The 11,594-nt window shown below is 35.1% G+C and overlaps 1 protein-coding gene across 1 annotated transcript in view; it reads right to left on the bottom strand.

The window, feature by feature from the left end:
- Nucleotides 1-2,448: 2,448 nt before the first annotated feature.
- Nucleotides 2,449-11,594, bottom strand: part of LOC150093029 (uncharacterized) — a 50,005-nt gene continuing 40,859 nt past the window's right edge. The window contains exons 11-15 of the mRNA XM_090414128.1: nucleotides 9,189-9,288; nucleotides 6,012-6,159; nucleotides 5,656-5,863; nucleotides 3,403-3,536; nucleotides 2,449-2,916 (exon numbers count right to left, since the gene is read on the bottom strand). Of these exons, the coding sequence (XP_090270254.1) occupies nucleotides 2,728-2,916; nucleotides 3,403-3,536; nucleotides 5,656-5,863; nucleotides 6,012-6,159; nucleotides 9,189-9,288 (779 nt within the window). The 3' untranslated portion in view covers nucleotides 2,449-2,727. The remainder of the gene's footprint in view (nucleotides 2,917-3,402; nucleotides 3,537-5,655; nucleotides 5,864-6,011; nucleotides 6,160-9,188; nucleotides 9,289-11,594) is intronic.

Genomic DNA, 11,594 nt, shown 5'->3' with positions numbered 1-11,594 from the left:
GAATGCAGACATTGCACATCACAAGCTAGCAGTTTGTTACATTTATCTGAGAAAGAACTTATTGCGGTCATGACAGAAAGTTTTGATTTCTTTATGAAAATGCAAATAATATTCCAGCATATTTATCATACTAAATATCTTATACTTTGCGTTCTGTTTCTATACACAGACACATATTATAAAGTACTGAATAATACATGGCCTAGTACTTACTAACTCATATCCACAGAATTCCATAATGAAATTAAACACTAGAAAACTGAGCGGTTATTATCATAATACAGTTGAAAAATATTTGTTTTTCCTAAAGAGATGGTTTTTGTACATATTTTATATGTTTTTTTTTATATATAAATTATTAGATATTATTTTTAAAACTTCATCTTCCTTCAAGATTATAGATCTATATTGCCGTATAAAAGTTAAGGCGGTTGCAGAAAGATGGCAGCACTTACTGAGTAATGTTCTTTGATTACGTTCACAGATGTTTTAAAAAACTGCTGGCGTAACAAGGTACATAAAATGAAATAGGAGAAGAATAAAAAAAAAAAATAAATAAATAAAACTCAAATTAGAAGTAAAAATAGAAAAAAATGATCGTATTATGAATCAAGACAGGTCAAAGACATGAACGTTAGTTCTACGTATTTCAGTGATGACGGAGTATTATGAAAGATACTTGTTGGTGCAAAGCTTAAAGCAACGTGATGAATTTTTAACAATTCACAGTTTGGAAAATTAAAAGAAAGATGAGGAGGGAAAGAGAACTCAAAAATGACAAGCGAACGATGTGAGCAAATAGAATATAAGATTATTGGATTTTTCGACTGCAAAACGAGTGGTGCCATGAAGCTGTCACGTCTTTGCATCATCTCTCATTGACCTAGAGTTTACGTTCTAATTCGAAGTTCGTTTAAAGCAGGGGTGGGGAACCTTTTTAGAAACATGGGCGAAAATTGCTAATTTAAAAACGTCCGCTGGCGACTGGCAAATTTTAACTCTTATATATAGTGTATGTAGTGTGCTAATGTACATACGAGTACATCAGCAAAAGGGCGAATTGAAATAGACTCGCGGGCGAGGGGTTCCCCACCCCTGGTTTAAAGCGTTCTTTTAATTTAGATCCCGCAAAATACACTCAGTAGCAGAAGAAAACAGGCAATTAGCAAACAGATATACTTGTCTCTCGGTCTTAGCTGTTGCTCAGTCATGAGACCAAGTTCCAACTAAATCAAACTCGATACTTCAGTTTGCGTGGTTGAGAATCTTCCAGGAAAATCTTGGGAACATTTGGATTGGACGTGAAGGATCAACCTTGTGGCCCTTGCGTTTGCCAGATATATTACTTCACCAGATTTCTTTTTATGAGGTACGTCAAGGTTACATGCTATTCATTTGCTTGGCCTTCAATGGCAAGCCTGCTTCTGATTAGTGAGTACAAGAAATTGAGTACGGTCTAGACATTGTTCCTGCCTTTCAATGAATCACTAAGTCGGCAATGGTTATACATAAATTCTTCGGGTATCTTTCTCATACCATAAATTGGATAATTTAACTTTTACAGTTTTTATCAAAGGAATCGATTGAAATATGAAGAGAATTGAAAGGTTATGTAAACCTTTAATAATATTTTACCGGCACGTGCTCATTAAAAATGAACAAAACTGATAACATGAAAATTAAAATTGAGTAAAAATAGTAGGAATATTTAAAATTAAAGTTGTATCGAAATGAGGAACATGTCCGCATAACCGAAGTTAAATAAGTCCGTTGACTACAAAGGATGAATTTATAGAAATAAATGTTTTCAACTTTTAAATATTGATCGCTTTAATTAGTATATAAATACCCAATATCGCTTTGACAGACGATTAGGTAAAATTTATTTGAAGCTACAAACGCAGCCGATAGTCTTATCAAATCATTTCGAACTTGTTCGCTATCAGCTCTGACATAAATAATGAAATGACAGAATATATATGTGTAAAAAAATAATAAAAATAAATAAATAAATAGCGTTTAATATTTAGAAAACAAAAAACGTTGGATATGTTTTTGTTTGCTCCTGTTATAGTTTTTCGTTACGTTTTCTGAACGATAGTGAAATACAGGAAAGCAAAAAATTTCCGAAGCTTAGTCAATTAAAATAATTGAAAAACAAACAAAAAAAAAACTTTCAGAAAAATTCTGTGTTTTAAATTGCATTAGCGTTTATACAGCGATAAGAATGGGCTCTCTTTTTTTTTTGCCGTTTTAGTAAATGAATAAAACAAAAAAAAATAATAAAATAAATTAAAATTTAGTTATTAATTTTTATGCTAAATAAAAAGTACTGGAATACTCCCAAAAAACAACGATTGATTATGCAAAAAAAAAAAAATCGCATTCGTAAAGAAAGGAAAAATTGTTAATAATTAGATTTTTCACTAACATTTATTTCGAATTTTAACAAGTACCAAAATAAGTTTCTTTTTTATTCTTTAAATGAAAATTTACAACATTGTTTCGTTTGCTCTGATTTCTTCAAGGGAATATCGATGATGTGATAACGAAATGGGATTTTATCTGCTGAGTCAGCCGGCAAACTTCCTATATTCTATTTGCTCACTTCCATATCGATTCTTTATTTTGGAGAAATGGTGACTCGGGAGACATTACAAGTTTTCCCAGTCATCCGTTTTCGTAGTTATTACATGATATCTTCGTAGATTATCGTGACACCGAATATCATTCAAATTCTGTTTTCATTTTACCAAGAGGATTGATGGTCATACTGCGCATGCTTCGGGAACGTTCGAATAGAGAAGGATCGGTATATATGGGTTCGCTTGGATCTTCAATCTTCGGACTATGAAACTGCGATACATAAAGATTGGCTAAAGCTGGAGGAGGCGCTGAAATGGCGGCTGTTTTGGCCTAGAAATAATAATAATAATCTTATGAGTATTTAGTATTATTAATAGTAATAAATTAATCGTATCTTGAAAATATGTAATACTTAATACGTATGTGTGTATAAGCTTATGTATGTGTGTGTGTACACTTCAATAAACTGTGCACCCACACAGCAATCTTTAACCATAAAATTGTTAATTTTATGATAACAAAATTGATATTATTATTTTGCAATTATTATTATACAATCATATATTGTATGAAATTCTCCACGCAAGATTCATACAATATATGATTTTTCTTCTTGACCTCCTTGTTAACTTAATTATTAACTCCCTTATTAATTAACAACTACGTCTCTCTTCTTTCACCAGGAAAAACAGCAACCCCCGAAGTTTAAAAAAAAAAAAAACTCCTGTTCTAGTAGACTACTCGAAATAAAATAGCCTTGTTACTAGTACAATGAATAATTAATCTATTCAAATAACACTAGGCGTGTGAACTTACCGCCAATTTGTACTTCCTGAAAAATATCAACGCCACGGCTGCTACGCCAAAAACAATACACACGAGAATGACCGCGATTACTACAAGCGAATAATATCCGGATTGGGCTACACATACTGTTGGCGACTTGGATACTGCAAAAATAAATAAATAAAATAAAGTTGATTACATTCAGATCAGATGCTGTATTTCAAATATGTATAACATTTCTAAACCAGCAGCTTAAGCTTATATCACATGTCACAAAGGATCCACACATTCCTTCTGCATGCCACGCGATATTTTGTTTACACGTTAATTATTATGTGACACCTGCATGGAGTCCAAGGACTCATAGCAAGAAGGCACTCTACACTACATTACAACCGCCATCTACGCCACGCTTCCCAAACTATGGGCCGCGTCCCCCTTGGGGGCCGTAGGTTTTGTTGAAGGGGGCCGTGAAATAATTAAAGCAAATTTAAAATGTTTTAAGACTAAGTAGATTTTTTTTTTTATCTTCAAAGAAGCATATTTAATTTTTTTTAATTTATTATTTCTTTTTTGTCATTTTTTATATTTTAACGGAAAAAAATCACACATTGGTGTTGGTTCACAAAGTTTGCTTCCTGCGTATTTCGGCGCTTAATGAATATTAGTAAATATATGCTTATTCATATAAGTTTCATTTCAAAGCAGAAATCTAAGAATTGCAGTTTCGAATATTTCACCTGATATCGGTGTAGCAGTATTGAAACACATCCCTCACATTAAGTTGTTATTAAATTTCTTTTATGCTTTTAATTATTATCTTGTTTATTACTAATCGTTTTACAATGTTATAATAATATGTCTACATTACGATTTTTTTCGAGGGGGAGGCCGTGAAATATTTTAATTTTTCCAGAGGGGGCCCTGACATCCAGAAGTTTGGGAAGCACTGATCTACGCTATATAACCCATCCTCCACAGCGTACACCAACTAGCCTCCTCCCCATACTTGCGTTATTCATCGCTCACAAATAGTATTTTGTCTGTTAATTGTGTGTATGTTCTCTGGCCAATTTGCCTGTACGCGGGGAGGGAAAAAACCCAAGTTTCCCGGAGAAAATTCTACTATGTATGAGAGCAGCTGATTCACCTTCAACTGAGAAAGGTTCATGTAATAGTTCCTCTTGTCACGACAAGAATGGAACTTGGCTTTTTTCCAGTCGAGGGGAGCATTGTCCTGTCATTCTTCCAACTACGAATCGGAGGCAAGAATACATAAAGTTTCTTGTGTTTGAAATATTTGCTGATGTTTTTATTTCTATTTCTTAATTCCAATAATTACTAAAGTTAATGAAAGTGGATTCACTTTATAGATAGCGCTATTTTTTAAAAAAATGTGACTTTTAATATTTTAAAAATATGTTAAATTGCCATGTTTCTAAATTGAAATTTCGTTTTTTATTTATTTTTTTATTTGACTTTGACAGCATTCTACATAGTCCTTTCCTCCTTCTCTCCCCTACATTCTCTAAGTTCTCACATATCTGAACCTATTTTTCCTCTGGGAAAAAAAAAAAAAAAAAAAAAACGTATTCATATGCGAAGTATTAAATTCAATAATAATAATAATAAATTTCGTATAAGCATAAACGCATATTTATTAGACGTAGTTGCTTTTATCAGTGAAAGTAATAATAGTATATAGCACATTTGGTAGAATTTCTATCAATAACAAAATGATATATGAAAAAAAAAAAAAACGCCTCCATAAGCGCAGTCAGAAGAACGAGGAGACAATACAGTCTCCTTGTTCGATTCTCGTCATGACGAGAGAATTCATTATTTCGACTTGTTCAGTCGAAAGAGTTAGCCGATTTCATATGGAGGTAGCGAGGTTTGTTCTTCCCCGAAACTCAGGTTTATCATCACTCATACAGGCAAATGGCCGGAGTACACGCAATTCACATACAAAAACACTATTTATTAGTCGGGGGGGGGGGGGGATAGATAGCGTGGTGTGTGACGGTGGATTGTGTGTATTACGTGTATTTGAAGCCAGTAGCTGATGTACGTATGTAAACAGTGGATTATGTAGCGTGTAGGTGATATGTGCACTCTCGCGATGAGTACTTGGACTCCTTGGAGGTGTCACATTAATAATAATAATAATATATTTCTTAAACTATCCGAGATATACTTTAGATCATACTTTTGCTGCCCAAGATAACCTTAAGTCTCTTAGTGGAAAGTTAGTGAAAATAATAAGGCCAAGGCAAAGATTACCTGCTAATGCGTCACTTTCGGGCATGTCTGATCTAGACATGTACACCGTCAGCAATTCATGGACCTTTTCAGCCTCCTCGTCTACACTGTTCTCAGAAGTCGAGTTTTTCTGTTTAGTTCTCCCCCACTGCTGGTGCTGTTCACAGAAACGCTTCTTTCTTCCCCAGGACGGAAAAGATCCTAGACGCCCTTTGTCATTGCACATTACCTACGAATAAGTAACACTGATCGAAACTTTGATATAAACATTCTAAGAGAACAATTCAAACTCGGAAAATTCAAGAATTAAAATAACACAGGAAAAAAATTGTCGAGATCACAATTGATCACGTGATAGGTAATGAGAAAAGACTTACTGGCTCACAGTGGCGAGGACAGGTCCGGACAGTAGCTTGAAAAACGAGGAGATTTGAATCTGGAATCTTAAAAGCATAAAATTCTCCCTCCAAGGCGCCATCAGGAGTTCGATGCAGCTCGGGAAAAACGTACATATCTACAGGACAGCTACAAAAATAAATAAATAAACAGCCATTTAAGATGCACTTTTTTTAAAGAACTTAATTTTACTTATTCTGACTGAAGTAATTAAAATGATATTCTGTGTAGTGAAAATATCTAAACTAACCGAAATTGTGGTTAGAATTTTTTTTTCAGAAGATATGAATGATGGGGATGGGGAAGTTGAGATCTGTATTGGAAGATAATGATAATTAACAAAACCAATTTAATATCAGAAAGATCATAATGATACATCAATGTGCCTTTCACAAATTCTGTGTTTAGTTTTCTTAGAATGCAGAAGGCCATTTTTCATTAGCCAAGTTAATTAGTTTAGAGACTTACAGTACAAAAGCTTAGTATACATTCATGATAAGGCTCATAGGCGCTTAAGTATAAGCTATTAGTCATGTATCGACCATATTGGTAAAGTGTAGCTCATGTCGAAATGTTGGAGTCTTATGAAGGACGTCCCATCTAGTGTTCATTCATTCATTTTTGTTACATGAATGGATAACAGACTGTTGCGCTGTGCAACGCGTAGGGAATGATCACCAACTTTGCCATTTGTTGTGAAAGCTCATTATGCCATGGAAGGCGAATCCCGATATATATAATTTTTGCGCGGAAAGATGCGGCAAGTCTGCATTTTATTTCAGCTACAAAAACGGACGAATTGTGGTTTTAGTTTGTAATACAAATTCGGAATTTATTCCTTGTTTTATTCCTTTATTATTGTTTTCAAGTGGATTCTGAGATCCTACAAAGCAATTCATGTAGATGTAATGATTTAAAAAAGAAAGAAAAACTCGAAGGAGGATATGATATCAAATATTTGCTGATATTACTTTCCAGTACACCTCGTGTACATGTTTTTTAATTCAGAAAATGAATAAAGTAATGCATCTTTTTTATTTTTTTTAATAATAATAATAATTTAATTTTCCGAAACGATGTACTGTTTTGTGATCTTAATCGCAATTTGGCCGTTCGATACTTGTAGAATAACTGAAATTTTCCATCATATAAGCTGCCGTTGGGACAGTGGAACTGCAATCAGCCAGTTTTTATTCAAAACTTTGATTGACGTACATAATTTCCACATCATGCCTATAGCCTTTGCTCGTCAGCGACATAACTACATCCAACATTTTACTGGCATCGCAGTTCTCTGACCCCCCCCCCCATGGTATTACAGGTTTCACATTACCATAGGCATTATTAAGAAAATGTTTATTATAAATTTGCCAGCGTGGTTGGCCGAGTGGTAAGCGTATCCGTTCGGCCAACCACGTGGATACGCTTACCACTAGAGTGGTGAAGGCAGAGAGTTGTAGAGTAGGTGCCCTCCCTCGATGAGTCTGTGGACTCCCTGGAGGTGTCGCGTAATAATAATAAATTTCCTGTAGCTGTCGTGTTGTCTTCCTGTGATTTCTTCTCTTACCTCTTACTGAATATATCGTCACGGACATACAACTTAATAAAACACGGCAGCTACAGGCAGTGTCAGCTCGAGGGTATGTGGCGCCCCCATTCCGGTTTTATCAGTGCATTGGAAGCAGGGGCGACTCGTGCATAGGCACTGCAGAACGGCAGCACCCCCAATTTTTCTCGATATATAAATATATTTATTATTTTATTTATATTTGCTCGTGATATTTAATTTTATCATCCACAATCCTATACAATTCTCATTTTGTATTTGTATAAAAAATAATAAAAATCCATCTTATAGCACTTAGGAGGGCGAAGGACGCTAGCAGCACTGTGTTTACCACAGTGTCATATTGCTACTCGCGCAAGCATATACACGTCATAGTGAGATGCGAGCTATTAACATAATGCTGCACTGTCCGTCGCGCAGTTCCACTGTTGTTTATACGCAGTTTGCGCCAGTAGTAGAGTGTTCGTAGTGCTTATCGTGTTTACGCCGTCTCTTTAAATATTTGGACATTACAATTAAAGACAAAACATTTGTTGTAGTTTTTATTTTAGAACATTATTGGGGTTATGATAATGGATTTTATTTTTAAGTAATTTTAAATTATACTAAACTGTATAATTTTATCGATAATAAACAATATTTTTTCATGAAACAAAACAAGAAGAATATATTTTATTTTTAAGTAATTTCGAATTATACCAAACTGTATAATTTTATCGATAATAAACAATATTTTTTCATGTTTAATTTTTTTTTAATTTTTACCATAATTTTGATATTTTATCCAAACACGTATACACTGTACTTACAGTGTGTATGTATATTTCGAAAGTTGCAGCACCCCCACGATTTCAAGTCATGAGCCGCCAAGACAGGCATCATAAAATTCTTTATTGTTAAAAGTAGTTTATAGTTATTGCCAAAAAAAAGCGGCAACTTTTTGTACTATTACTTCGCCAAATACTATTACTTTTTTTTTTTTTTTACAATGTTGGCGCGCCAAAGCCATTTCTCCCCTAAACCGGTGGAGAGTATGTGGTGGGCAGGTACTGGCTACGGGCAATCTAGCCACGGGGATACCATACCGTATTTGGCTCAGAATTTCGGGACATTCAGTCCGCTTGCCAATGTACACTGCCAGCTGTGTTGAAGGATGCTGCTCCTTCAACCCCATCCATTTCATAATGAAACGAAGAGAAACGCTTACTGAAACTTCAAATCAGCTTATTTGCGATAAAGCTCACACTTTTTCCGATCGATGGGATCAGTATCTGTGCCCCCCCCCCCCACACACACACACGAAAGGTTGCAGACCTGTAGTATATTAGCACCGTGAGAGGGTTACGGATTTCTTTTCATTATTTTTAATTTTGTTTATTTTTAAATATTTATGTTTTACATAATCAGGAAAATTCGTTCTATACTGTAGATCAAATGAAACTTTCTGAAGCCATTTCAGGCCGCCAATAAACGGGGGTGGGGAAGTGTCACACCGGGCGATGAAATTCATCTCTCACCTATAAAGTTACCTACAAAACATCATAAATAAATTTTATAGCATATAAAGCTTATAAAGATAAAACCAGCTTACCCTCTGTTATCAATAAGGTGAACTTGTCTACCAGAATATGGATCACGCGCAATAACATTTGTAGCGAAAATTTCATTGTAGTATTCGAAATGGTGATGAACTGAAAATAAATGATAGCAAAACATGATTATGTTATACTGTTTGAATTCTAAAAGCTGAAGCAAAAGAAAAAAAAAAAGTATTATTTTTGTTTTAAAAAAATTAGGGAATGCAAATCTACATCAGTTTGTTAGAATTTAAACATAGTTTCGAAGTTATACTTAAATTCTCATAAAAACTACGATCTGTTATTAAAAGAAGAAAATAAAAAAAAATTCAAATAATTTATTTAAAATTCAGTCCAGATCCGCTGCTTGCAAAGTTTCCAAGGTTAAATTAATGGAGGCCAAAAGAGAGAGAGAGAGAGAGAGAGAAGAGAAGAAAACAGAAATGAAATGTTATCAAACCATTGCACATTTTAGTACGTTTATCAGTCGAAAGAAGTATAAAATTTCGTGAAAACAAACTATGGTCATGCCAAAAAAAAAAAAAAAAAGATAGTGTAAGCATGGAGACAATATCACAATGTATTCTAAAGGTCAAGAAGATAAAGAGAGCAGAGCGTGAAATGGATGAATCGAGAAGTAAGGTGTGCAATCTGGAAGAAGGTATTATGGAAGCACAAGATGAGTGGCCATAACAACTAGTTGCTTGAGAAGTACAAAGAGCAGGCAAGGAAGGTGACTTGCTTGATAAGAATAGCAAAAGTTCAGTAGGAGTAGCTAGCTAATGTGGCTAAAAAAAATTTTTAGGGACCTTTTTCGATATGTGGCCAATAGAAGAAAGAATGATTATGGAAGGATGGCATTGATTGGTGAAAATGGAGGAATGATAAAGGCTGTAGAGGATATAGTTGAGGTATTTAATGAGCAATTTATAAAGGTATTTCAATCTTGTGAATGGGACATCATGCAGAATTTGAATGCAGTGGGAAATGAGGAGGAGGAGGAGGAATTGTTAGTAAGTGAGCAGGAGGTATATGAGGAATTGAACAGACTTGGTGCAAATAAGGTTATAGGACTTGATGCTATTTTACAATGTGTTATGAGGTATTGTTCCGGGGAGTTAACAACAGCTTTTACATATCTCTTTAACATGAGTTTTGCACAGAACTAAGATTCAAAAGAGGGTAAAATTGTTTCGATTCAGAAGGGAGGTGATAAAACCAGGGCTTTGAATTATAGTCCACCAGTCTGTGTGTGTGGAGTTGTGATCAAAGTGTTAGAGAGGTTAGTTAGGACCAAGATTCAGAATTGGGTTGACAACAGATAAATACTCTTTGGTGGCCAGCATGGGTTTGTTAAAGGAAGAGATCGTGTTCTAGCAATGTGCTTACTTATTATAATAAAGTGACAAACGCATTGGATAAGGGTGATGCATACACAGTGGTATATTTAGATTTTGCAAAGACCTTTGATAAATTTCCACATGACAAGTTGGTAATTAAACTGGAACAGATGGAGCTAAACAGTAGATTAGTTCGCTGGATTGAAAATTAGCTGTCTGATAGTATGCTGTTATCTAAAGATGAGCGATATCCCAGAAGAGGAAAGTTACTAATCGTGTACCACAAGGGTCTATTTTGGGTCGACTGCTGTTTAATTCGTATGTGAATGATATTGGAAGAGGTCTGAACGGTGACATGCAATTGTTTGCAGATGATGCAAAGTTGGGGAGAACTATCAAAAGTAGAACGATGCTGTGGCTTTGCAAGAGGACTTGAATACACTGGCTGAATGAGTAAATGAGTGGGGATGTCAATCAATGTTGCTAGATGTAAAGTTTGAAATTTGGGAAGCAAAGATGGGATGTAGAGTACACAATCGGTGGAAATATCTTGGAAGAGGTAGAGCAGATGAGAGATCTGGGAGGACAAGGACCTAAAATTTCGGGGACATATTGCTAAAATTGTGAGCGCAGCACAGCGGATAATAGGAATGATGCGGAGGGCACTGACTTGTAGAAGCAAGATATGGTTCCCTTGTATAAGGCTTTGGATTACTGTACACAGATTTGGTCACCTGTGTTTCAAAAAGATTAAAATGTATTGGAAAAGGTTCAGAGACTATTGACTGAGAGGGTTTCCTCTCTGGAATGTTGAGTATGAAGACAGATTGAGAAAATGGAATTTGCAGAAATTGGTGGATAGAAGGACAAGGGAGGATATGATCGAGACGTATAAGATGTTAAGGGGCTATTACCAGATTAATGTCCGGGAGGTTTTGCATAGAATGGATGAAGATAGGGAGAGAACAAGAGGTCATCCCTGGAAGCTGTATAAGGAGAGTGTGAGCAAGGGAGTGAGAAGCAAGTTTTTTTTGCATGGTGAGTGATTGGAATGCATTGCCCGAGAATGTGGTGAGCGCG

This window comes from Typopeltis vanoorti, chromosome 24 (assembly GCF_054136105.1).
Source record: "Typopeltis vanoorti isolate ZY-2024b chromosome 24, IOZ_Tvanoo_1.0, whole genome shotgun sequence".
In the NCBI taxonomy this organism is placed as follows: Eukaryota; Metazoa; Arthropoda; class Arachnida; order Uropygi; family Thelyphonidae; genus Typopeltis; species Typopeltis vanoorti.
The sequence above is the reverse complement of the archived record's forward strand: the minus strand, read 5'-3'. Positions and strand labels throughout refer to the sequence as shown.